Raw genomic sequence first — 25,747 nt, 5'->3', positions numbered from 1 at the left:
TGTGTGCGTGCGTGTGCGCCGACGCTGAGGTGGGAACAGTCCCTGGGCCCTTGACTTGAACCTGCCGTGTGCTGGGGGCAGGGGGTGTTGGCAGCCTCCCTCCCTGTGACGGGGCCTCTCCCTGACGGTTCTGTCTGCCGTCCTTCCCCTGCAGTGGGGCTGGCGAGGAGCAGCGCCTGCCTGCCCTGGTTGGGCGTCTGGAGCAGGAGCTGGGGCACCTGAAAGCGGACTTGTCCAGCTGGCAGCGTGGGCAGGCCGGCTGTGAGAAGGCTGAGGCCATCCGTGAGAAGGCAAGTGCCTCAGCTTTTATGTTTGTTGTGGAAAATAGAGACACTGAGTTGGTGCCTTAAGTCTTTTTAATTTCAACTTTCTTTAAAAATTTTATTTTACTATGTTTGAAGTTTTCTGAACATGTTAAATGAAATAATTAAAAAACTCAGCTCCCCTCGAGTTCCCTCCACTCCAGTGACACGAAGTGTGGGTTGCCAGGCCTGTCTTCCCTCCAAGGCCGCGCCTGTGTGGAGGGGGCAGTTTGTCTGTCTGTCCCCAGAGCAGACGCTCGTGCCTCACATCCGTGCGTCAGGACATTGCGTTGGGGCCGCCCATGCTCGCACAGAAGCAGAAGCCCCACGCGCAGAGCTGCGGGCGGTGAGAGCAGATGCTGCAGAGGCGCAGGCTCTGCTGAGCTGGGCGGGCGGGCAGGGGACAGGTCGGTCTGTGGTGCCAGGAGCCCCGAGGCTGATGAACACCGATAAATACGTGAACAACTGTAACGGTGTACTGTTGCAGAGCACACGGCGGCTGCGGTAAAACACGACTGTTAGAGCCCTGAAGCAGTGTGTTTTTGGTTTAGTCAGTCACTAGACTCAGCCCTGGAGAAGGCAATGGCAGCCCACTCCAGTACTCTTGCCTGGAAAATCCCATGGACAGAGGAGCCTGGTAGGCTGCAGTCCATGGGGTCGCTAAGAGTCGGACACGACTGAGCGACTTCACTTTCACTTTTCACTTTCATGCATTGGAGAAGGAAATGGAAACCCACTCCAGTGTTCTTGCCTGGAGAATCCCAGGGACGGGGGCGCCTGCTGGGCTGCCGTCTATGGGGTCACACAGAGTCGGACACGACTGAAGTGACTTAGCGTAGTGTAGCATAGACTCAGCCCACCCTAGCAGGCGACCTGTCTCCCTGAGTGGGCTTGCAAGTCGCATGAACACCTGCTCCTCGGTCCTCAGGTTGGTGGGGTTGTGACCGTCCCTGCAGGGGACCTGGGGGACAGGGGCCTGCAGCTCCTGGGGGAAGGCCCTGAGACGGTCATGGGTCGCAGAGACTTTGTCTTGAAGACAAGCAGCCCCGCTCTTGGGACCCGGGTGCAGAGGTGAAAGAGCCCACGCAGGGGCCACGGACACACGAGCAGCGTTGTGACGTTAGTGCTGAAGTGCCCTGAGGCGGGGTGGCGGCTCACACGTGTGGTAGAACATTCCAGAGTGCGCAGATGGGGAGGTCGCTGGCTGGCGGCATCACAGGAGCTGCGCTTTCCCATGTGCTTCTGCCCCGAGCTCATTCTCTGGAGCCTGAAGAGGAGCATGTGCACACCATGGTGTCTGTAGGAACACTGCACCAGATGCTTCCTCCCTGCGTAAAGTCACGTCTGCAGTTGTGTATGGGACTGTTAGCTTCTCAGGCTGAATTTGAAGACGGGGCCCTGTTGTCTCTGCACCTCACCTGGGGTGGGGCCCCCTCCAGCCCCCTTTTTGGGCACCCAGGGCACCCAGACTTGCTTACCTCTGTCCCTGCTCCTTGAATGTATCCCAGCATCTTTGGAGGGTTCTTAAATCTTGTATGAAAGGGAAGAACTGTGTCGCGTTTCTGTCATGGGTTTTGGTCAGCTGTGTGGTCTTTCCTGGGTATCTAAGGTTATTGAAGAGTTGAAAAGATTGATCTAAAACAATAGATTCACATGATACTCACCAATGATGTTTCTAGGTGGATGTCCAGATCAGAGAGACTCTCAGACTCATATTCTCTGGGGATGAGCACGATTCTTCTGTCGACTGGCTGCTCCAGAAGCTGTCTGCTCAGTTTGTGAGCAAGGATGATGTGCAGGTTTTGCTACGAGATTTAGAGCTGCAGATCCTGAGGAACATCACGCACCACATTTCTGTGACAAGACAGATGCCGACCTCCGAAACTATAGTGTCTGCTGTGAGCGGAGCAGGCATTTCGGGAATAACAGAAGCGGTGAGTAGACGAGGAGTGTTTAAGTCACATGGTGATGAAGCTGCCCATGTAGGTATTGAGCTAGCAGATGCTGATGTCTTGTTGCCTGGGCGTGGTTCCTGAAGGGTGACGATGGTGTGGAAAGTCCTCAACTCCAAGCGGGTGTGGGGGCAGGTTTCCTGTTGTCAGACTACTTCTTGGAAGGATTACGCTTTACACTTTATTAACCTTGTTGTCCCAAAGACTTTGTCTACCTGGGTGGCCACACCCCTTCTAGAATTACACGGAAATCCCCACAGTGCCATCCCAGTTGCCGTCTCTGATGCTGTCCCTTGCTTGTCCACTTTTTATGGCACCAGGGGTTCTGGCTCTGAGCCTTTTGTGCCGGGTCTGAGCCTGGGTGTCTGGCTTTGGCCCTCTCGCCAAGGTCCCCGAGGTCACAAGCAGGACTCAAGTCTGGCGTTGCTGAGGCGCCCACATAGAGCTCACTGAAAGTCTGTCTCTCACTAACGTGCGAGTCTTGTCTCTGCTCCTGTGGGCGCCGCCTCTGCCCAGCAAGCACGGGTCATCGTGAACAACGCCCTGAAGCTGTACTCCCAGGACAAGACGGGCATGGTGGACTTCGCCCTGGAGTCCGGGGGTGAGTGCCCGATTCCTCCGTCAAGAGCAGGGACGGGGGCATGAGAGAGCGCGCGACGGCCTGAGGGGGAGTGGCACTCCAGGCGCACCCCTGGGGTCTGCTGGAGACGGGCCAGCTCCCCCGGAGTGCGGGCTGTGGGGGTGCGCGGCCAGATGACACGCGGCGGCAGAACCCCAGAACTACTGGTTATTCACTTACAGTCTTGTGTGTTGTAAAGTGTGTGGGTTTTTTAAAGTATAGAAGTCCACTGACTGTAGAGTATCTTTCAAACTGTCCCGGGACAGTAGTGCTCCCTGTCAGCCACGTGCAGGCCCGTTGGGGGCGTCAGGGACACAGCAGTGAATCGGACAGTCCTTGCCCCCCGGAACCTCCTCTCCAGGGGGAGACAGATGACAGAAGAATGGCCATTACCATGCCAGAAGCCACAGCTGGTGGGTAGAAAGGACGGGCACCATTCCGGCTTCTCAGGAAGGCCTGTCGGAGGTGCTGCGTGGACGTGGCCCTGGGCCAGGTGCACTGGAAGGGCCAGCCTGTGGTTCAGCGAGGCGGCGAGCCCATGGACCTTTGTCGCCAGCCCTCGGTGACCTCCAGGACAGCACCCGGGGTCACAGGGGATGCGTGTGAAAACGGGAGTGGCGTCACGTCAGTTCAGGGAGCGTTTGGCGGCAGACGCGTTGGAGAAAATCTTGGTTTTCTGAACGTTTAGGGTCTCTCGGAGGAAGAGAGGTTCTTGGCACGTGCCAGTAACCGTGTGAGCACCTGCGGGAGGGCTGAGGGCAGCTGGCAGGGCGCTGGTGGGGCCGGGGGCCTCCCCTCACTCACCCTCGTGGGCTGTTGCTCCTGCTGGAGGCGTCCAAAAGGTGCTTGCTGTGCGGCTGGTGTTTAGAATGACTGTTTTAGAATATTTTAAGTGATTGTAGTTTTGTGTTCTGAAATTCAGTGGTTTCTGAGGAAACTTTGACAACTCAGAGACATCACATGATTTTTACCAGTTCGATGGGACCAATAGTTGCCATGTTTTCTCAGAGGTGTAAGTCCTCACAGGTTGGTATGCCATCGATTCAGAACTCTCCTCATCCCGAGAAGGCTGAACTGAATGTTCTGGTACTGAACAAAGCATTTATTGGCTCTTCCTAAGTGAAAAAACTGAGTCACTGTATTTAAGGAGACACTTTTTTAGACGGAGAATAAGATATTTTAAAAAGAATTCAGAAGTTTGGACCGGCTGATCAGCTAGATCAAAATCACGTTATTTTCTTGTTTAAAATTCTGTCCCATGCACGCTTCTCCCATTAGGTGAGGAGCCCTGAGAGGGGCCGGGGCTATGTCTGCTGGTGTCCCCGGGGTGGTGGTGTGCATCCGGCGGAGGCGCCGCTGGCTCCTAGCGGACAGACGGCTCGGGACTGCTTGGATTTATTAATCACGTACTTGTGTTCTTTTTAGTTTATTTTAGTTGATGTTTCTTCCCACACCAACTTGTTTTGACCTGCTTTGGCACCAACATCCTATCCCATGTCCTACTGAGAGGAAAATTGGACTTTTTTTTTTTTTTTAACACTTTTTATTATAATTATTGAGATATAATTCGTATAACAGACTTCACCATTTTCAAGTGTACAGTTGGGTGGCTTTTAGTATACTTACCATGTTTTAACAGTTACCACTATCTGCTTCCAGAGCATTTTTGTTTATTTCCAAATAGAAATCCTGTCCTGTTGGCAGACACTTCCCATTACCCCAGCAATAGGTAGGCCATCTGAAAACTCCCCTGTCAGGTAACGCTGATGCCTGGTTAGATTCATTATTCTTTATTTTAAAATGAGAACAAAAATCCATTGAGTCACCGCCCCCATCGTGGCAGGCAGGGAGCCCAGTGTCTTCTTGGCAGTAGGACTGTGTGTCCTAAAACATTTCTGAACTGTTGACTCTGAATCTGGAAAAAGTAAAATTAAGAATGGAGGGGCTTCCCTGGTGGTCCAGTAGTTAACAATTCACCTTGCAGTGCAGGGGACACAGTTCGATCCCTCGTCTGGGACGATCCCACGCGCTGCAGAGCAGCTAAGCCTGAGCACTGCAGCCACTAAGCCTGTGCTCTGGAGCCTGCACGCCACAGCTAGAGGGCCAAGCACAGCCGTGAGTGAACCTCCCCAGTGCTGCAACTAGACCCCATCAGTCAAGTAAATATTAAAAAAGTAAGATTGGAGCTGATTTTCATGTAAGATTATTTACATGACTAGAAACGTGAGAATTTTTAGAACATTACAAACAGACCCCTGAGGTGGGAGTGATGCTACTTCCGAAACAGTAGGATGAGGCGCTGAGTCGCGTCTGTGCTCTGCTGCAGGGGGGAGCGTCTTGAGTACCCGCTGCTCCGAGACGTACGAGACCAAGACCGCACTCATCAGCCTGTTCGGCGTGCCGCTCTGGTACTTCTCCCAGTCGCCCCGCGTGGCCATCCAGGTGAGCAGGCGTCCGGGCCACGCGTGCATGTCCTGGCCTTGAGCAGGTGGTGCCGCTGTGACTGGGGGTGTGCGTGTTCTGCTTCCACAGAGCTGCAGGCTGGAGCGTGCAAGTCCCGAGTCCACAGTCCAGGGTGCGCCTCATGCAGCGGCCCCAGACCCAGGAGCAGAGTCCCACACCTCACGGTCCCCATCACCCCCGCTCACGCAGAGGCGATTTCTGATGCCTCTGCTGGCTCTGCTTGTTTCTGGACTTGCCGCAGGCGAGGCTGCCCATGCCGTCCTGTGCTGGGCTTTACGGTCTCTCGGGGGTGTCCCCTACGGCTCAGACCCAGGCCTATCTGAGAGGGCACAGCCTGGCTTGCCCCCTGGGGAGCCTGGCCTCTCTGCAGGCGGAAAGGACCCTGCCGGGGACCCAGAGCCCCAGGCGCAGGGTGGGCGGCTGGTGCGCTTGGAGAGGCGGAGATGCACACGGGGTACTGGGGTGGGTGGGAGATGGTCCCGGGCGAGGGCTGCAGGGTCCTCCACCGCAGTACAAGCCCTCTCTCGCGGGGAGTGCTCCACCTCTGTTGTCTGGGGCTGTGTCCACACACAGGGCGTGAACATGGGCTCCCCGTTCAGCCAGAGTGTGGCTGCGTGCGCGCTCCGCAAATGCCAGGGGCTGCATCCTGCTGCTCTGGGTTCGGCATGCGGGGTGTGCACCCCCAGCACATAGAGCGGGTTTTGTCTGGTGGGGATTATAATCTGTCTGCAAGGTGAGAGGTGGTGACAGGTGTCGCTTGAATTGTGGTTTTCTCGTTGCTCTGGGAACAGGGTCTCTCCCTGCATCCGAGGCGCTCACAGTGCTGTGTGCCGCCCGTTCCCACGGGCTCACCTGACCAGGCGCTCACCTCGTGCTGCACACGTGGCCCTTCGGGGTGAAGTCACAGATGCCTTTCCTCACTTCCTATTTCTGATCTTACTCATGACCGCTTCTTACCAGCAAACACTGCGTGGCTTGTTTTTTCAGTATTAGCCCGTGTTCTCTCAGCACTCCTGTTTCAAGTGGCAGGAGCTTGTTCAGCATTAAGTATGAGTGTTGCCTCTCCGCAGCCTGACATCTACCCAGGGAACTGCTGGGCGTTCAGAGGCTCCCAGGGGTACCTGGTGGTGAGGCTGTCAATGACGATCCGCCCGACCGCCTTCACCCTGGAGCACATACCAAAGACTCTGTCGCCCACGGGCAGCATCACCAGCGCCCCCAAGGACTTTGCGGTTTACGTGAGTGCACCCGAACCCCGAGACCCCGTCTCAGCCCTCTGGGAATCTCCCAGACTGAGCCCCGAGAAGGCTGTGACGCGAGTACACTACCGGCGTCGCCCCTTGGTCCTTCCCTCTGCCCGCTGACCTCTGAGTATCCAGTAAACGTGGAGGGAGACGTTCCCAGACTTTTCCAGGGAGGGAGGCTGCGGGAGGACTCGCCTCTCGTCGCTCAGCTGTGCATTGTGTTCTGACTGCGGTGAGGACACGGTGAGGGTGCTGGGGAAAGGACACCCGGGTCCCCGCGCCCCAGACGCCACCGTGAACACTGGCGCTTCCCCTGAGCACCACAGCTGAGGGCACTCCCCGCCGTCCAGCGGGAGGCTGTGCCTCCACTGCCAGGCCCAGGCCCCAGTTGGGAACTAAGATCCCATAAGCTGCGTAGCTTGGCAAAAAAAAATGCACAGTTTGAGGCAACACCATTCATAAAATTTCACTTCCTGCCCTAAAAAGGCGAATCGACCCTAAGAATTTGTCCGTGAGCTAGCGTCAGTGTGCGCATTTTAGCAGCGTCTGACGCCTGGACACGCTGGAGCATCACTTCCTGCCACTGCGCACTGGGCCGCTTCCCCAGAGTGCCCATCCGTGTGCCCGCCTCCCCACAGTGGGCTTCCTTCTTCAGTGACTCCCCAGAAGGACACTAGGGCAGCGTGATGTTTCGGGGGCACAAGGGGCCTTCGACTCACCCGACCGCGCGTGTTGTCAGCGTGAGGCATCCCTCGTCTCGGCTCCCTTTCTAAGTCTTTTTTTTAAATTTGCGCTAACCCGGTGGTTCTTATTTTAATCTTCATGATTGTATTGCACATGCATGTTTCCTTTTTTGTAGAGTTTAGTTTTGTCTTTATTCATTTATCTTTGGGTATCTTGGTTTCCTTATGAATATTTTAGCTTTTTAATATGAAAACATTGATCCTGAGTTGTTCTGTTACAGATACACTTCCTACTGTCCAGTCTTAATTCCATATTTAGTCACACCTGCTCATCACCTGTAATTTCTTCCATGGCATTTTTACACCTAGAAAGTCCTTTTCTCTTTTATGAAACAGACATCTAATAGTCACTTCTTTCCTACTGGTTACTTTTTTATTGCGGTAAAATACACAGAACGTAAACTTGGCATCTTAACCATCTCTGAGTGTGCAGTTCAGGGTATTAGGCACATTCATCCTGTGGAAAGCCTTCACCACCGCCCTCTCCAGAGCTCCCTCATCTTCCCAAACGGAGACGGTCTCCACAGACACCGGCTCCCGCCCCTCAGCCCCTGGCACCCACCGTCCTCTTTCTGGCAGTGAGTCGACCTCACTCTGCTGGCCTTCTCTCCTTTCCCATGCTCATCAGGTGCCCTGGGGTTCCACTTTGGAGCATGGAGGGCAACAGTGGGCCATGTGGGTGTCGAGTGTGGTCTGCTGCCTGGTCGGCTTGCCCTCTCCCAGCCTAAGTTTTCCTGATCTATATAACGGGAAAATACTGCCTGCTTCACAGGCTTTGTGGTCTGTGAGAAGCTCATAACAAAATGCCCAGCACACAGCAGGCCTTCCTGGGAGGGCCTTGTCCCTGCTTTAATGGAAGCATCATCCCCAGCCCCCACCCCACCCCATTACCATATTGTCTTTTCCCTTTATTTAGTGACTAGATGGTTCTGTTTCAGGGGTTAGAAAACGAGTATCAGGAAGAAGGGCAGCTCCTGGGACGGTTCACCTACGATCAGGAAGGGGAATCACTCCAGATGTTCGTGGTCCCGGTAAGACCTTGTGTGTCCTGCACATTCCGGGGTCCCTTGCCACAGTCCCAGCCTCGGGACCCACAGATACTTACAGAACTGCCCACGGGGCGTGAGGGCCGGCCTCTGACAAGTGGACCCGAGCTTCCTAGCTTCTCTGTTCCTGAGTGAGCCTTTTTAGTGTGTAACTTGTTCTGCATGAGTGTGTCATACGTGATGACCTGAACTTTGTGTCCTGTGATGATGTATTTCATGTTAAAAGCTTTAATCTCCAACTTGGCTACTTAATCTCAAGTCTCATAGCTGGGGAAGTGGTAGGGCTTGGGCGTATTAATATGAAATGTGTGATTTTTTTCTTTTCCTCTCAATTACAGAAGAAACCGGAAAGAGCTTTCCAAATAGTGGAACTTCGGATTTTTTCTAACTGGGGCCATCCTGAATACACATGTCTTTACCGGTTCAGAGTTCATGGAGAGCCTATTGAGTAAAGAGATGACTCACTATTCTTGTACATTTTGTATATACTAGACCGCCTGGAACACTGGAATCCTTCATGGACTCAGGCAGAGTACAGCATTAAGTCACCCCTGAAATACACACGCCGACCACCGGCAGGACACGGGGTGGAGTGATGATGCGTGCTGCCCAGCCGCTCCCAGCTCGCTGCTCCGTCCCCGGGAGACACTGCACGCTGGCTCCCGGGTTCAGAGACCTGCCAGCTGCAGGTGGCCTCTGGAGATTCATCTGAATGTATGGGTCACACAGACACTTGTTTTTTGGGGGGTGGGGGGGCTTTGATTTTGAACATAAAACTATTTGCTTGACATCAGGAACAAAGCAAAGGAAGTTAAAAGTTTGGAGTGTTCTTGAAGCCTTGACAGCAGCCTTCACCAGCCCCTTGAAAGGGCCTTTGGGAGCAGATATGTGTTCAACCCAGCACACGTCTTTCAGGGAAGAACGGTGTCACCAAAGCTGAGAGCTGAACTCCCTGCCTTTAGGGTGAGCAGCTCCTCTGTTGGCATAACTGGTTCTTTAATATCACCCGGTGCAAAAGTGATGAAAATGGGGTTTCCTGCTTAGTGTGCTCCCACCTCTGAGAAGGATTTTCCATCATCCATTCAGGAACCCTGGAGAGTTTCCCTTTGTTACAGGTTTGAAGTGTGTCTGATTCGAGAGGGGATGGTCTGGATCTATACAAACATGTAAATAGAGTTCTCAGGTCTCCACTGGGCTCATCCCATCGGATTCTCCTTGCAGTTTCACTTCACACTATGAATAGGAACCAAGAAATCCAATCTTTTGGATATTTTCAGGTTTTGTCTTGAATTTTGCTGACAAGCGAACACTAACATGCTCTGTCTTTCAGAGGCTTATGTTTTTATTCCACTTATGGTTATTAAAGGAGATTGTCCTGTGTGGCAAATTCATGAAACCAGGACATTTGGTGATGTTTTTCTTACAGCAGCACTTTGTACTGGCTGTGGTTGGATTTGCCTTTTATTACGACTTGGCCATTCTCTTTGTTTTGGTTATAATTAATATTTAATATTTAGACTATTTTACTGAGCAGACTTTATAAATGAGGTATCTGCAAGGCACTTAAAGTTACAGATGTTTTACCTTAAAAATTATTTAAGTTTTATTGGGTTAAGACAGTTTTTTGGTGTACCATAAATGTATTTTCAGAAAAAGAAAATGATGGTGCTGACTGGTTTTCTGAAGAGTTTTATGTATATTGCACAACAGTCCTCAAATATACAAAACTACTTAAACTAGCCTTTTTTTCACTCTTGTTAGAATTGAAATTGATGCCTATGCAGTTAAGTTGGATAAAATGTATACACGTTTCATATATTACAGGATAAATATATAAAAATTTCCTATATAAAGCTAAATTTGGGAGATGGGGTGGAAATATTTTGAATATTTATTTTTAAAGATGCTAGACAGGACTTTGTGCAATGTATTTTTGTAAATGCTTTTCAACATACTTGTCTTTGGTAGAGCTTCTTTGCTGCCACCATTGGTAAGACGCTACCGAAATGTTTAAATAAAGACTTTTAATTTTTAAAAGTGCATGTGACATTTCAAATGAATAATAAACAGTATGTTTCTTTTCTCTACCTGCTTCGTCTCTGCCCGGGGCGATGAGGGAGACACAGCGCGTTGAGCGACCCCCTCCTCCGACCCTTTCGGGCCGGGGTCTTCGGGTAGCCAGCCTCGCGGCGCGCGTGCGCGCCTACGCCGTGCGCGTCCCCCTGGCGGCGGCCGTGCGCGTCCTCGCCGCGCGCCCTAGGCGCAGACGTGTCTCCGCGTTTCCCACGGACCACCTGCGAGCAGTCAGCGGCGGGGTCGAGCGCTGTCCCCGGACTCCGAGCCGCCGGCACCCCGGTGAAGGGCTGGGAGCACGGTCTTCCCCGGAAAGCTTCAGTGTCTCGGCGGCCGCAGTCACTGCGGGGCGCGCCCTCCCGGCGCACTCGCGGACGGACGGCGCATGCGGCGCTTCGGCCGCCGCCATTGTGGCGCCGCCCCGCCCCGCAGCGTCGCCCGCGGCCCCCGCCGTCCCCGCGTCCCGCCCCGCGATCACGTGCCCGCCCGCGCCCCGCCTCCCCGGCAGCGCGCGGCTCCTCGCGGGCCACCGTAGAGGGCATCCGGAGGCCGCCGGGACGGAAGCCGAGAGGCGCTGCCGACCGCGCCTGCGACAGCGTCAGCCCTGCGCGGAGCGCCGGCCCGATGGCGGCGGCGGCGATGGCCGAGCAGGAGAGCGCCCGGAACGGTGCCCGCAACCGCGGCGGCGTCCAGCGCGTGGAGGGCAAGCTGCGGGCCAGCGTCGAGAAGGGCGACTATTACGAGGCGCACCAGATGTACCGGACCCTCTTCTTCAGGTAGTCGCTGCGCCGCGGCCGCCGCCTTCCAGGGCTTTCCGCCCGGCCACGGAGCCCGGCGCCCCGCCCCCGGCCGCCCCCCATTGGCCGCGCCGCGCCGCCCCGCACAGCCATTGGTCCGCGCCGCTGCCCGTCGCCTGGGCGGTGGGAGCGGGCGGCGGCGAGGTGGCCGGGGGCGGGCCGCAGCCTGGGAGCGACGCCGCGGCCCCTCACCCACCTCCGGGGCCCCAGTCCGGGCCCGGGCCCGCGGATTCCAGAGCCCGGCACAGAGCCCCGCCCGAGACTGGACCCCCCCGACCCGTGCTCCCACCCAAAGCCCCGGCCGAGACCCCAGACCCAACCCGAAACCGCGACCGAGATGCAGACGGCCCGGGTTCCGGACCCTGGCCCGGCCGCTCTCCCCCTCCCCCGCCCTGAGCGCCGTTGAGCTTGAAACCCTCGCCCCGAGTCCCACGATTCTGCTCCCCCCGGGTCCGGCCGCGAGGCTGTAAACATATTTCTCCTCTGGCTGTGTCGCCCTTGCTCACCTTGTTACTAAACCGGCTGTTTCCATAAAGCCGGTTGTGCCTGTGCGGCTCGCTGGCCACGTGCGGCAGTTGAGCTTCTGGACTGAGTCCCTCAGGATGGGCTGTGAGTGTAAAAACTCGGCCTTCAAAAACTCAGCGCAGAGAAAATGTCAGGTAACTTCAGGAACTGCTGATCGCACGGTGAAGCGCCGCTCGGATGTATTGGATTAAATACGATGTCGGTTTTAGTGTGGCCTCAGGAGCTGTCCGTGCGCTGCCTAGCTCGGTTTTATTCTGGACTGCAGCGTGTCTCACCGTTTCTGCTGTCACTACAGCTACCGCTGTGATTTCTTAGTTGTTCCTGCGTGTGTCAGGCATTCCTGTATATTACACAAATGCAATCAGCCTTCAGGTTTCTTGCCAGAAAACATTTGGGCCATTTGTTAGCATTTAAAGATAATTTTAGAGGATTTAATCTGTTCTGCGGAATGTTTTTTTTTTTTTTTTTCCTAAACTGTCGCAGGATGGCAAATATTTTGCTGTGATGTTTATGGGCAGTCAGGTCTGCCTTACACCATTTAGGCCTAGATATAAATTTTTTCTTTTAACAGCAAGTTGAATCAGTGTCTTGGAAACTCTGGTAGTACTTTTTGTTTTGGTTGTAGGTTGGTTGGGACGCAGTGCGAGTGTGCCTGCCTCAGGTCGTGTTTGGGCTCGGTGGCCCAGAGGACCAGGTAGGAGGGAGTTAATTGTCCTTCAGGGGATGAGCCAAAGGTGTAAGCAGGTTTAAAGTCTGTAACGCGGAGCCTTCTGCCCGGAGCTCAGCCAATCAGATCTGTAGGATGGGAGCTTTGTAGCGCTTGAGATTTGCCAGGTGCTTGCTGTTCTCAGGGATTTGTATATAAATATTTGCCCCAGTGATTAATAAGCAAAACTGGATCGTCCCAAAAATAAACACAGCGTTCCTTGTTTTGAGCCAGTTCTCCAGTCACTGCTATACCAGGAACGTGATTGTTGATTAGCTTTGAAGAGGCCTCCCTGTGCCCAGAGTTTGCTTTGTGGTGACCACCAGCCCTGCCTTGACTCGGATTCACATTTCCCCTCTGCTCAGTGACCTGTAACCCAGGACAACTTGCTGAAGGTCTTCTCCAAGTCTTGGCTTCCTCTTTGGTCTTTGAGGGCTCCTACACGTGTTCAGGACTCCTGAGAAATGAATGGTCAGCTGTGGACCCAAGCAGGGTGGCGTTAGTGGGCATCCAGAGGGCCCAGCTGAGTCGGCTTGCAGGGTGCCATCCATGCTCAGACCTGCAGTTGCAGTCCTGGCTTAGAGCTCTGCGTGGCTGGCAGCTTCCAAAGAAGTCAGCTTCACTCTTCTAATGTCTTTTTATAAGTGCTTTTAAGCGTTTACATACATGTACAATTTGATGGGTTTTGATATATGTATTCACCCAAGAAATTATCACCAAAGTACTGAAAATACCCCTCATGCCCCAAAGCTTTCTCTTCTGCCTTTATAATGAATTTTTCACCCCTTGCCCCCAGGCATCCACTGATTTCTGTTATAAAACATGGGTTTGCATTCTCTGGAATTTTATGTAAGTAGCATTATATAGTATGTACTCTTTTTATCTGACTTTTCAAATTTCCTTAGCATGATCATTTGAAGATTCACCCCTACACGTGTCACTAATTAATTATTTTTGGGCGGTATTCCGTTGTATGGGTGGGCCACGTCTTATCCATTCACCTGTTGGATAAATGCACCAATCTGTGCTATTTTAATTCACTTACACTGTGTCCCCCAGCAGCTTGAGGAGAGGGAGAGGAATTGGGTTGGATTTACAGGGTGTGTGCTGCACAAGGAGGGCAGGAGCTGCTGGTTCCAAGGAAGGCCAAGCTCTGTCCCAGGTGCCATGGGCGCTCCTTTGTCTCTTCAGCCTTCTCTCTGCCGGGACAGGAGGGGGTCAGGCACGTCCCTCTGCGGCGTCCAGAAAGCACGTCAGGCTTTGGGGCACCTGTCACTGCTGTGGGGTTTCCAGCAGCAGGCGGCTCCAGACCCAAGGGGCTGGCTGTTCTCCCGCGGGCAGGGCTGCCCAGGACTGTGTGGCTGTGGTCACTGGAAACCGGAGCTGCCTGTCTGCCTCTCGGGCCTCCCGTCCCTCCCTGGCTTTTTAGGTGCTTATCTCTAGCTGTGCTTCAGGGGGAGGATCCGGAGCCTGTCGTGTCCCTGAAGCAGAGCCCACTGTGTGACCGTCTGTGCCATGGCTGTGCAAGGGCCTGTTTTTCCAGAAGCCCTGTGTCGTGTCCATGCCCGGCCCACACCCGCAGGTGCCCTGGGTGCTTCTCCGGCTGTGGGTTTCTCTTCCTGGTCCCACCCTGTGCGCTGAGGCTGAGGCTGCTGCTCCCGAGCCAGGTGCATAAAAGCCCTTTTCCGTGGTTGGTCCCGGCCTGAGCCGGAGGGCAGCCGGGCTCCCGTGTCTCCTCTCCTGCGTGCCTGCTGGCCGCACACCTCTCACATCTCTGACTCGGCTTGTGTGGGCTGGGACACAGGTCTGACCGGCTGGGCGGGTTTCCTGCCTGTTTGTCCCTGAGAGGAACACGTGGCCAGTGGACCTGGTGTCCTGTGCTCGGCTCAGGCCCCGGGTGGGCCACCCTGCCGCCCCGGATCTCTGTCTCGCTGGTTGTGGAGGAAGCGTCCTTTCTGTTCTGTGTGCACCTCGTTGCCCATCAGGTTCCTGTCCATCTGCAGTTGGGAAGCCAGCTTTTCCCAACTCCTGTCCCCAGTGAGATGCGTTCCCGGTGGAAAGCACTCAGGGTGGAGGGGACGGCCTAGCAGCCCATCGGCCCCGACGCGTGGCCCTGGCCAGGTTCTCCCTGCCTTTTGCCACGGTCAGACGTGTGCATGAAGCCGGAAGTGGCCCCCAGCCCCTCTCTGGTCCCTCTGCTGAGCCCCCTGCCCTGCTCCAGGGAGGCGCTGCTGTGGTCGGAGAGGGTGCCCGCACGCTGTCACCAGACGGGGGTGCGGGGTGGCCGAGCTTAGCGGGCCTGTGTGGTGGGACCTGACGGCCCCGCCCTCTCTCCCGCAGGTACATGGCCCAGAGCAAGCACGCCGAGGCCCGCGAACTCATGTGCTCCGGGGCCCTGCTGTTCTTCAGCCACGGCCAGGTGAGCCGTCAGCGCGGAGCGCCCAGGGAGAGGTCTGGAGGGCGGCCCTAGCGTGCCCGTGGCCCGCCTCGGTGCTCCGAACTGTTTCTTAGGTGCGGTCGGTCACTGGTTTTTAACTGGCAGCCAGAGCCACCGGCCAGCCTTCCCGCCTTCTGAAAACTGGCAGGAGCCTCTCTTCCCACTGACCAGCTTCCCTAACGTTTCACAGCAAAACAGCGCCGCTGACCTGTCCATGCTCGTCCTGGAGTCGCTGGAGAAGGCGGAGGTCGAGGTGGCCGACGAGCTGCTGGGTGAGGCGGCGCGAGCCCTACCGCGCACGCGCGCAGGCACGCACGCACATCTGCACGCGCGCGTTCAAGTGCTCATAAACTCACGCCTGCACGGACCCCGCGGAGGGCGCAGCGTATCCGCCGCCCGTTTCCCGCCTGCCGGCGCGGCTCGCGGGCCCCGCTGGGGAGGCGCCTGGTGAGGGCGGGCAGCCCCAGGGCCCCACCACCGTGCCTGCGCTGCTTCGCTTTTGCACCCGGAAGTGGCGGGTTTTCACTTCTTTGAGACGCCCGGTACAGAGCCGAAGCGGCGCGCGTGCCTGCGGGTCAGGCCTGTGTGCTGTCGTTTGCAGAAAGTCTGGCCAAGCTGTTCAGCCTGATGGACCCCAACTCCCCGGAGCGAGTGGCGTTCGTGTCCCGAGCCCTCAAGTGGTCCAGCGGCGGGTCAGGGAAGCTGGGCCACCCCCGGCTCCACCAGCTGCTGGCCCTCACCCTGTGGAAAGGTAGGCGTGCTTGGGTGGCGGCCGTGAGGCCGCGGGCCTTGGGTTCTGCATCCGCCGCCCCCGCCGGCTCGTCCGCACCCACCGCTCTCTTCTAAACGGGCAACCGCGGGCGGGGCGTCGCTGACCCGTGAACACAGCGGCAGTCCTCGGGGCCGGGTGGACGCGTGGCGGCCGCGGGCAGGGGCTGTCGCACCGCACCGACGGGCGGCCTTGTCCGCCCCCGCCTGTGGCGGTTCAGAAGACTTCGGCTAGAGGCCACTTTGCTCTGGACACGCTGGGCCGGGCTGTGCCCGCGGGTTGGCTGGGCCCGCAGGCCCCTCTGCACTGCCTCGTCCGCCTGCGTGCCCGGCCTGCCCGGGTCTGCGGAGCCCGGTTTGTGCGGCCGGCGCCCGTGCAGAGGCCTTGCTGAGGTTAGGAGCTGTGTAGCTCTGGTACGCGTGTATTAAAGGTTTGAAGTTGAAGATCTGGGCATTTGAAGGGTCTCAGGCACAGACGGTGGGTGAGGTTGGCAGGACCCTGCGCACATGGGAGGCTGTGCTCAGGGGTGTTTGCAGGCCCCCCTGCGATGGGCAGCCTCCGGGGGGGCGGTGTGGCGGGGCCAACGTCCTGTGCGAGGGCAGTAGGAGCCCTGGCCCCCTGAGGTCTTGTGCAGCTGCCTGCCCGGGGCTGGAGGGCCCTGGAGACTTGCCAGGTTTCTCCTCTCACCTGGAGGCTGTGAAACCTCTTGGGGTTGGGAGGAGAGGAGACTGAGGAGACCCCGGAACTAGCTCTGTGTTGGAGGTGGCCAGGAGCTGGCTGTGACCTGGGGCTGCACTGGGCTGGGGAATTGCTGGAAGGTGGAGAAGGCTTAACTGGAAGCCGTGGAGCCTCCTCTGGAGGAGAGGGGCCCAGTGTGGCGCGTGAGTAGGACCTAGGGTCCCTGCCCTGTAGCTGGGTCTCGGCCTCTGTGCCACTGACCCTGGGCGTCCCGCCAGCGCTAGCTGCTGGGTGGTCTGGGGTTGGGGTTGGGTGCCATCAGCACCCCCAGCTGTGACGGTAGACAGGAGCGTCAGACATCCCAGAGTTGGGTAGGAGCTGAGTGGCTCTGGGTGGGAGCCATTGGCTGGAAGGTGGGTTGGGGGAGTGGGGGGCCTGTGTATCAGGGGGCCCCTTCACAGCTCCAGTCCTCTACTGAAACTGGGCAGGTTGGGACTGGGGTTACCCACCCAGAGGGTAGTAGCCAGTGTAGCGTCAGAGGCTCAGAAGAGCTGAGCAGCAGAGGACGGCTGGTCCCCAAAGACCCCGCGTCCGGTCCTGCGTCCTCGTCAGGATGGCAGGCGTGGGCAGAGGGCCCCTGGGCTCCATCCCGCGTGCTGCGCTCCCGGGGGCCTCGGGTTCTGCCTCCCTGACTCGTTCCCAGCTGTCCCCACGGTGCAGGGGACAGTCTGGCCTCCACTGGGTCCACTGCCCAGGTGGAGTGTGCTGGCGGGACGGGGCCCTGTGTGCACAGCGCGCTCATGGCCGCTCCCCCGCGCTCTGTCCGCAGAACAGAACTACTGCGAGTCGCGGTACCACTTCCTGCACTCGAGTGACGGCGAGGGCTGCGCCAACATGCTGGTGGAGTACTCCACGGCCCGCGGCTTCCGCAGCGAGGTGGACATGTTCGTGGCCCAGGCTGTCCTCCAGTAGGTACCCACCATCCCCCCCTCGTGTGTGGTCTCCCCGGGTCCCGGGCCGGCCTCTGGCCGAACCTCACGCAAGGACAGGTCTGAAGTCACTTGGCATCCCACACACGGCTCACGTCCCCAAGCGTGACTTTGCCGCTGACCTCTGGGGACTCCAGACCTGCGCTCTCTCAGGTCAACTTGTGATGTTTCTCTTGACAGTAGAAGCACTTTTTATGCTTTAAGTTGCTTTTTTGTTGCCATCGATTTTGTTTTCTCATTTATCCATCACGTCTGGTTGGGAGGGAGTTGCTCTTTTGGTGGGACACATGTTTACTGAATTTTCAGCTCCACCCTGGGACGTGAAGTGTCCGTATGACACGGGTTTTGTTGAAAGGCGGCTTGTCTTCCCAGACGTTTCGTGTGTCCAGACACAGTGATGGGGTGTCACCAGCCAGCTTCCCACCCAGCTCTGTATCTTTGCTCTTTTGCCCCAGTTGAGTCTTCTCTTTTGTGTTTCTGGACAATTTACTTTAAGAACACTGTGGTATAGCAGACTTGCTGGAGGTGTGAGCACTGCGGGGGGCTCACGTGAGGTGACTGGAGCCCAGCCTCTCCCCCCAGCAGACACACTACTGTTGTGAATGAGGTTAACCTTCCCAGAGAGGACTGAGATGTGGTGGCCAGGCCTCGGCCGGGCTGTGTCTCGTGAGCTGGGGGACAGGGAGCCTCGGAGCCCCACCAGCACCACTTGATGCTGAGCCTGCGACTCTGAGAACAGAGCTTGTTCACCGTGCGGAGCACCCTGGCCCCAGCTTTGTGCGCGGTGCCGATGTCCCCTCCGGCCTCCGCCCTTCCCTGCCCACCTGGCTGTGTCGTGGGCCCACACTGCGCTGAAATCTGGCCGTAGACACGTCCTCCACAGGGAGGAGACCGGTGCTGGGCGGCATCCAGCCCGTGTGCTCACCGGCCGGGTAGGCAGGCGCTCGGGCTCAGGGAGCTGCTGCCCTCCCTCCTCTGCTGACCTTGGCTGGGTGCCCTCTGGAGTCAGTCCCCACGCTGTCAACCCCAGCTCCCTGCGCTGGGCCTGGCAGGCACCTTAGGTGGGCGGGGCGGGGGCGTGTGCCCCCGTCTGCTCCTCCTGCGGCTGGGTGCACCCACTGACCGATGTTCTTATTTCCAGGTTTCTCTGTTTAAAAAACAAGAGCAGCGCCTCGGTGGTGTTCACGACGTACACGCAGAAGCACCCGTCCATCGAGGGCGGGCCTCCTTTCGTGCAGCCCCTGCTCAACTTCATCTGGTTTCTGCTGCTGGCCGTAGATGGGTGAGTGTGCGCAGAGGTGTGTGCGTGGAGGCGTGTGGTTGTGTGAAGGCACTGGAGGTGTGCAGAGGCACGTGTAGAGACGTGTGGGAGTGTGTGTGGAGGTGTGTGGTTTCTTTTTCGATGCCCGTGGTCGATGCCTGTGGTCCCGCGTAGCATCAGTGTGGTGGCTCCTCCTGTTCCAGGGGGAAGCTCACCGTGTTCACCGTGCTGTGTGAGCAGTACCAGCCGTCCCTGCGCCGGGACCCCATGTACAACGAGGTGCGGGCCGGGGAGGGGGAGCTGGGGGTGGGGGAGAAGGGGGGGGGGCGGGGGGAGGGGAGAGGGGGGGGGGGGAGGAGAAGGGGAGGCTGGGGGAGGGGAGAGGGGGAGGCTGGGGGGGGGAGGAGGGGGGAGAAGGGGGAGAAGCTGGGGGGGGGGGAGAAGGGGGGAGAAGCTGGGGGGATGGGGGGGAGAAGCTGAGGGGCTGGGGGAGAAGCTTCCGGGCACAGCCCCGGCTCAGTGCCCGCCCCCCGCAGTACCTCGACAGGATAGGACAGCTCTTCTTCGGCGTGCCGCCCAAGCAGACGTCATCCTACGGAGGCTTGCTAGGTGAGGGGGCTCACGGGTGGGGGGCCCGTGGGTGCAGCTCAGAGCACAGGGCACGTCCAGGGCCTGGAGCATGTCCGACGCTGGCAGGAGGGCTGCTGGCCCATCTCCCCCCGCCCCCGCCCGGTGGCCCCAGCTCTCCACCTCCCGAGCAGAGCTGTAGGGCCTGTTGCCCCGATGAATACTCTCCCCTGGGCTCCTGTTGGCCGCAGAGTCAAAGCCGGGTGTGTTTTGTGGGAAAGCGCACGTTGCGTGCCGTTGCCCACCGCAGCCGTGCCGTGGGGGCCGTGAGGCTGCGGTGGGCGGCTGGTCCTGGCCACCGTCCCACGCCGAGACTCTGGCCCCAGCCCGAGCCCCCCGCCTCCTGCCGGGCGCTGTGAGCCGACGCCGCCCGGGGCCGCCCTCGCGCAGTCGCGGTGTGTCCGGTGCCGGCTGCGGCAGGTGCCGTGACTCGCTTCCTCCCTGGGGTGACGTGTGGCCCGTCACGCGCATGGACCGCGTCTCGTTTATCTGTCCAGTCGGTGGGTGCGTGGGTTCTTCCCCTTGGCCCGCTGTGAATGTGGGTGTGCAAGTCATCTCTGTGAGGTCTTGCTTTCGGTGCTCCTGGGACCCCAGAAGCAGAGTTGCTGGGCCGTGTGACGCTGAGCGCACACCCTCCTCCCACGGCGGTGCTCCGTCCCGCACGGCCGCCGGCGGGGCTGAGGGGCCGGGACCTGCGCGTCCGCGTGCCCCGCGCCTGCTGCTGTTGGCTGGCAGCGGCGCCCTGTGCGTGGGCACTGGGCCTGCGCCCCGGGCGGCTGCGTCTCCTCAGTGACTGAGCACCTTGTGGTTCTTGCGCGAGCTTGTCGGCCGTTGGTGAAGGTCTGTTCATGTCGTTCCCTGGCTTTGAGTACTGATTCCTCACGAGATGCGTGATTTGCAGCTGTCTTCTCCCATTCTGTGGGTTGGCTTTTTTTTAAGACCTTTTTTTAAAAACAGTTTTATGTCCAAGCAAGATTAAGAGGGAGGTAGGAGGGTTCCACACAAGCACCCCCGCCACCCCGGCGCAGCCTCCCCCTCCAGCGGGCACGCCTGTCAGGACGCGCCTGCTCTGACGGGGCCTCAGCGCCAGAGCAGGGCACGTCAGGGTCACTGGTGTCTGTTGTGAGTTCGGACAAGCGTGCGGAGACGTGGACGCACCGTTACTGTCGTGCTGCCTGAAAACCCTCTGTCCGCCTGTTCTTGCCTCCCCTGCCTCGTCACCATTTTACCCCCTGGAGCGTCTTTTTTAAATTCTTAATTGGAGGGTAACTGCTTTACAGTATCGAGTTGGTTTCCGCCGCACGTCGACGTGAACCCCTGGAATGTCGTTTGATGCAAGTGTTAAATCTCCATCCTGTCCGTCTGTTTCTCTTTGTTGCTTGTGCCTTTGGTGTCGTCTCCCAAGTTCAGTGTCACAAAGCTTTTGCCCTGTGGTGTAAGAATTCTGTTAGCTGAGGCCTCCGTGTGGGTCCTTGATCCAGTTTGAGGGGTCTTTTATGTGGTGGTCTGTGTATGTAACCATCCGGCTTTGTTGTTGGGTGTGTGGATGTTCAGTTTTCCCAACACTACATGCTGGGAGGACTGTCCTTTCCCCACCGAGTGGGCGATACCGCTTGTCAAAAATCTTTGAGCACGTACTTGAGGGTTCCTTTCTGGGTTCTCTCTTGCACTGGTTGAGGCGTGTCTTTATGTTCGAACCACACTGATTTGTTTACTTACTAAATTGTCTGCCTCTCTGCAAACCAGTAGACTGTTTCTTGCCCACCAGGCTCCTCTGTCCATGGGATTCTCCAGGCAGGCACACTGGGGTGGGTTGCCATTTCCTTCTCCAGGGGATCTTCCTGACCCAGGGATCGAACCTGGGTCTCCTGCACTGGCAGGCGGGTTCTTTACCACTAGCACCGCCTGGGAAGCCCAATCTTGATGACTGTAGCTTTATAGCAAGTTTTTAAATGAAAAAGTGCGAGACTTTAGTTTTGTTCAAGATTGTTCTGGGTATTTGAGTCCCTTGAAAGTAGATTGTTTTGGCTATTTGAGTCCATGTGAAATTTAGGATGGGTTTTTTATTTCCACAAAAAAATATTTTGGGGATTTGAGATTTCATTCAGTCTGTTGCCAGTTGTAGGTAGTATTGACATTTTAACAGTATTGAGTCTTTTTATCTAGGAACATGGGACGTGTCTTCACTTATGTGTCTTTCAGAAACGTTTCACACTTTTCATTGTGAAATCTTTCACCTCCTTGGTTCAGCTAGTTAACTGTTTTATTCTTTTTCGATGCTGTTGTAAATAGAATTGTTTTTGTTTATTTTATACTCTTTGGAAATTTTTACATGTAAAATCATACCACTTGCAGACAGATAATTTTACTTCTTTTCAATTTGTAATTCCTTTTATTTTCTTGCCTAATTGCTCTGGCTAGAACTTCACGTTCAGTTGACCCTTGAACAGTGTGGAGAGGGGGCGCTGATTCCCTGAGCAGTCAAAAGCTGGTGTGTAATTTAGAGCTGGCCCACCATGCGTGGGTTCCGCCTGCTGCAGGTCGGGTGGGGCTTCAGTGTGAGCACACGCAGTGCAAGCTGTTCAGGGCGCACCATGCCGAGTTGGGAGCAGTGGTGGGAGCAGTCCTTGGGTTTCGGGGCAGGAGCTCTGAGTGTCACTGCTGTGATGTTTGCTGTGGGTTCATACATGGCTGTTACCACGTCGCCGTGTGAGATGGTTTCCTTTCTTAGTGTTTTCAGGAGTGTTGACTTTGTGAAGCGCTTTCTCTGTGTCAGCTGATGGTCATTGGTCGGTTTCCTCTGTCTGTCGTGCTGTGTCACGCTGACTGACTGTCACATGTTGAGCCACCCTTGCGTCCCAGGAGCAGACCCCACTTGGCCGTGGTGCCTGAGTCTCACCACGCTGCTGAACTTGGTTTGCTAGTGTTTTGTGGGGGTTTTGCATCGCTGCTCATAAAGGACGTTGGTTCGTAGTTTCCTTTCATTGTAGTGTCTTTCTGGCTCTGGCATTTGACGGACGGGTGCTCGTAGTTCAGCAGTTTGACCAGTGAAGCTGTGAGGTTCTGGGACTCCCTCTGCTGGAGCCTGGAGCGTGTAGGGAGTGTGTGTCTTTGGCGCTGGCGGGTGCAGGCCCGGACGCTGCCTCTCGGGGCCAGGCCTCTCCCTGTCCTGCCCCGCCGTCCTGCTGCCTCTGTCTCGACTCCCGAGTCCTGGTTGACCTGCCCTCCAGCAGGGCAGGGGCCAGCAGAGTCCTGCACTCAGACCTGGGTTTTGACATCGCTAACGCTCTAGGTTTACTTTTAAGTAGATAAAGCGTGTCTCACAGAGTCCAGATGTGCTGGCCCCGCCACTGTCCCCGGGGACATGCAGGCCAGGCAGCCTGTCTTAGCTTCCTTGGGGGGAACTTCACAGACAGGCCGTCACTTACTTCTCCATGAGCCCACAGCCCCTGTCCTTTGCTCTGGAGCTGCTGTGGGCCTCAGGGCCACAGGCCCGGGAGAGCGAGTCCCTCGGCACGTCCCCTGCCCGATAGGCCACCGCAGGTGAGCCTGCCCCATGGGGCTCTGCAGGGAGGCTGGGGTGAGCGTCGTCAAACGGGGCTGCCATGGGGAAAGCTCTCGGTCTCCCAGATCATTTGAGAGGCTGTTTCCCCTTAGATACAGGTTGGACTTGACCTGTAGGTGGAGTCTGTGTGGCGTGTCAGTGACGGGGTGAGGGCTGCTCCCCTTTTCTGGGCTCTCACCATGGCCACTTGTCGCGGGGGCCGCGTCCAGCCCTCCCTCGCCTCGGCCTCGTCAGCAGTCCTGCTTTTCCCGCAGAACCTGTCCTGGGTCCGAGAGTGCGCCGTGGGGCGGGCGCACCCCAGGGGCACCACACGCCCTTTCTTGTTCCCTTTGTGGGTTGGGTTTGGGCACTTGATAAACTTTGTGCCTGTATCAACGGAGGAGTGGTTCTTTGGGTAAAAACTAGGTGAAAAGAAGCGTCTGGCCCAGCAAGGCCCACAGCTGACAGCGGTTGGTCGCTGCCTGTGGCTTTAGAGCCGTCGTCCCCTTTACCCCTGCGGCACTGGAGAGGCGACCTGAGCGAGCCGCCGCTGGGTCCCTGGTGCCTCCAGGCCTGTGCTGGTGGCCGTGCGGGGCCCGCAGGCCCCCGGGCAGGCGGGCGGGCGGGAGGAGGGCGAGGGGCGGGGCCTCGGGGCGGGGCCAGGGCTGACGGCGCGCGCCCCTTCCAGGGAACCTCCTGAGCAGCCTCATGGGCTCCTCGGAGCAGGAGGGCGAGGACAGCCAGGACGACAGCAGCCCCATCGAGCTCGACTGACGCCCGCGGAGCCGCAGATTCAGCGGGGCCGGGGCGCGCGGGGGCCCAGGCCAGGCCGTGTACCTTGATGACCCCAATAAAGCGCAGGCCCTGCGGCGCCTCCTCCCGGCCCTCGTGTCTGGTTTGCTTGGGGAGGGCTCAGTGGGGCGGGGGGCCCGGCCACCGTGTCCCGGGGACAGCTGGGCAGCCGGGCGCCCGGCCACCAGAACGGCTCTCGTCAGGAGGCTGCGGGACCCCCACCTTCATGGGGCGGCGTTACCATCGCCGGTGATGGAGGCCGTGACCTGACGGCTCGGGTTTATGCAGGTGAGCGGCCCGGGACGAGCAGGCCTGTGCCTCACCGACGCTGCACCAGATGCCCGGGACGGTTACAAAAGGGGAAACACTTTATTTTTTCACAATTATAATAAGAGTTGTAGATTAATACCCGCTGATCATGCATGGGAAGGAACGCAGTACACAATTTTATTTACTGTAAAAATGGAATTTAAAGGAAGGTTTGTGTTCATTGTTGAGTTTAAATAAATCCTTTATACTGGGCTCAGCAGCAGTGGTCCTTTCTGAGGGAGCTCCTGGGGCCGGGTGTGGGCGGGGAGAAGCGGCCTGGATGCCCCGTGAGGCCCGCGGGCGCTGGGACCAGTGTTTTTCCAGCTCTGTCTGGAGTGTGTCCTTGGTGGGTGGCACCAAGTGGCCAGTGTTGGGAGAGTGTCATGGTTTTAGGTATAAACAGTGTTGTACTTAAATCTGCGGACAGGTGAGCGGCCGGTGGGGCTGGGTGCCCTGAGCCCTGGTCTCATCCGAGCAGGAGATGCTGTGATGCCTGCACGCGGGCTGTGTGCCTCTGACTCCGCACCGCCTCGTGGGTTCTGCTTTTTCTGAGAGAGTCTCCCTGCTGGCTGGTCATGCAGCTGTTCTTTTCTAGAGCTTTCTGGCAGAGCACATGGGCGTGCACACACACAGACACAGGTGTGCAGAGCCCACACCGACAGAGCAGGCTGCCACAACCCAGGGCCCGAGGCTGAGTCCTGGGCAGCCCTGCATGGTCAGGAAGATCTGGGGACCCTGGGCGAGCCCTCCTGCCTGCTCTGAAGTTGAGGACCTGGGCTCCCCGGGACCAGGACTGGAGGAGCCGCCGGAGGTCTGGGGAGACAGAGCTCTGGCCCTGGGTGACCTCACAGCGGTCCTCGCCTTGCCCAGCCATCTTGGTGACCCCTGACTTGGCGAGCCCTGGCAGTGGCCCCGGTGAAGGGGGCTTTGTGCTGCCTGCTGGACCCTGCAGCCCCTGCCCAGGGTCCAGGTTTGTGACGAGTCTGCACTGTGGGTGCTCGCGCAGGTGCAAGGGCAGGCCGGCTCACAAGAGGGCCCACTGTGGGCCCACAGGCCAGGCCAAGGCCCGGTGCCCTCCTCTCGGTCCCAGCAGCTGGTCCAGGTGCCCTGGGAGCATGTGGCCACAGAGGACAGCACCCAGATGACCTGCCGGTGACCCCCACACACGTCCTGCTCCACCACGGCCCTGCCCCCCCACCCCGGGCACACAGGGAGGCTTGGGGCGGTTACCACTGTCCGGCATCATGCTGGGCTGCAGATGTGAGCTCGGCCCAGGCTCCATCCTCCGAGGGGTCAGAGACAGGGCAGGCAGAGACCGGGGGGTCACGGTCAGCGCGGAGTCCTGAGCCGGCGTGGCAGGCGCCCAGGGGCAGCCAGGCCTGAGGCCCGAGGCCCTGGGGCTCCTGCCTTGGGGGCCCAACCCCCCAGACCCACGCATCCATGTGGGTCAGCTCACTGAGGATGGGTGGGGTCCGCGGCTGCCGCTCTGGCCCCCAGGCCCCCAGGACAGACACGGTGGGTTTCAATAAATACGTGTTGGGAAGGGGCATGCAGGCCGGCTCTGTCCCCACAGCCCAGCTGCCTGGCGGTGGGGGGGTTCCCGCTCAGGTGGGCAGTGGCAGCTTGGGGCTGGTCCTTAGAGGAACGGGGGTCTGGCGGGCAGAGGTCAGTGGGGGGGCTGTGGGTGTCCCATGGGGGGTGGGCCAGCCCACAAAGGGGTTCCAGAGACACGGGTGCTCGTGGCTGAAGCTCAGGCCCCGTTAGCCGCGGCCTCCTGCAGCCACGTCTGGGCAGTCCAGAGTCCTCGGGCCTCCGGGACCTTCTCGTGCTAGGGCTTGTGCTTGAAGTGGGCTTCCACTGCAAAAGGACAG

General features: G+C 58.0%; 3 protein-coding genes across 21 annotated transcripts in view; 2 read left to right on the top strand and 1 right to left on the bottom strand.

Moving 5' to 3' along the window:
* SUN1 (Sad1 and UNC84 domain containing 1) overlaps positions 1–10,456 on the top strand; it is a 46,808-nt gene extending 36,352 nt beyond the window's left edge. For 14 of the 16 annotated variants that reach the window (XM_070363161.1, XM_070363167.1, XM_070363166.1 and 11 more), the window contains 7 exons: positions 155–290; positions 1,982–2,236; positions 2,771–2,855; positions 5,200–5,315; positions 6,407–6,574; positions 8,262–8,354; positions 8,708–10,456. In XM_070363161.1, coding sequence (XP_070219262.1) covers positions 155–290; positions 1,982–2,236; positions 2,771–2,855; positions 5,200–5,315; positions 6,407–6,574; positions 8,262–8,354; positions 8,708–8,821 — 967 coding nt within the window. In that variant the 3' untranslated portion in view covers positions 8,822–10,456. Of the gene's footprint in view, positions 1–154; positions 291–1,981; positions 2,237–2,642; positions 2,857–5,199; positions 5,316–6,406; positions 6,575–8,261; positions 8,355–8,707 lie in introns of those variants that run through there. The other 2 variants (XM_070363165.1, XM_070363168.1) reach the window with 2 other exon arrangements.
* Positions 10,457–10,954: 498 nt separating this feature from the next.
* Positions 10,955–24,089, top strand: GET4 (guided entry of tail-anchored proteins factor 4). 3 transcript variants are annotated; one of them, XM_070363171.1, is made up of 9 exons: positions 10,955–11,218; positions 14,811–14,889; positions 15,098–15,179; positions 15,509–15,658; positions 17,184–17,322; positions 18,485–18,625; positions 18,808–18,883; positions 19,141–19,213; positions 23,464–24,089. In XM_070363171.1, exons 1-9 carry the CDS (start codon positions 11,067–11,069, stop codon positions 23,547–23,549), a joined length of 978 nt encoding a protein of 325 aa, XP_070219272.1. In that variant the 5' UTR covers positions 10,955–11,066; the 3' UTR covers positions 23,550–24,089. The 3 variants fall into 3 exon arrangements, with proteins under 3 accessions (XP_070219272.1, XP_070219273.1, XP_070219274.1); XM_070363172.1 differs by lacking the exon at positions 10,955–11,218 and adding an exon at positions 11,422–11,898; XM_070363173.1 differs by lacking the exon at positions 10,955–11,218 and adding an exon at positions 14,117–14,137.
* ADAP1 (ArfGAP with dual PH domains 1) overlaps positions 23,994–25,747 on the bottom strand; it is a 34,892-nt gene continuing 33,138 nt past the window's right edge. For both annotated transcript variants that reach the window (XM_070363170.1, XM_070363169.1), the window contains exon 11: positions 23,994–25,733. In XM_070363170.1, coding sequence (XP_070219271.1) covers positions 25,705–25,733 — 29 coding nt within the window. In that variant the 3' untranslated portion in view covers positions 23,994–25,704. The remainder of the gene's footprint in view (positions 25,734–25,747) is intronic.

The sequence above is a fragment of the Bos mutus genome, chromosome 25, assembly GCF_027580195.1.
Source record: "Bos mutus isolate GX-2022 chromosome 25, NWIPB_WYAK_1.1, whole genome shotgun sequence".
Taxonomy (NCBI): Eukaryota; Metazoa; Chordata; class Mammalia; order Artiodactyla; family Bovidae; genus Bos; species Bos mutus.
Note: the sequence above shows the minus strand (reverse complement) of the source record. Positions and strands in the feature narration are given on the sequence as shown.

What these genes read in the sequence shown, in the direction of transcription:
- GET4 (XM_070363171.1), top strand. Translation starts at nt 11,067, where the DNA reads ATGGCGGCGGCGGCGATGGCCGAGCAGGAGAGCGCCCGGAACGGTGCC. An exon ending in TGTTCTTCAGCCACGGCCAG is followed by an intron (nt 14,890 to 15,097) that starts GTGAGCCGTCAG and finishes AACGTTTCACAG; the next exon opens with CAAAACAGCGCCGCTGACCT. An exon ending in GGTGGCCGACGAGCTGCTGG is followed by an intron (nt 15,180 to 15,508) that starts GTGAGGCGGCGC and finishes TGTCGTTTGCAG; the next exon opens with AAAGTCTGGCCAAGCTGTTC.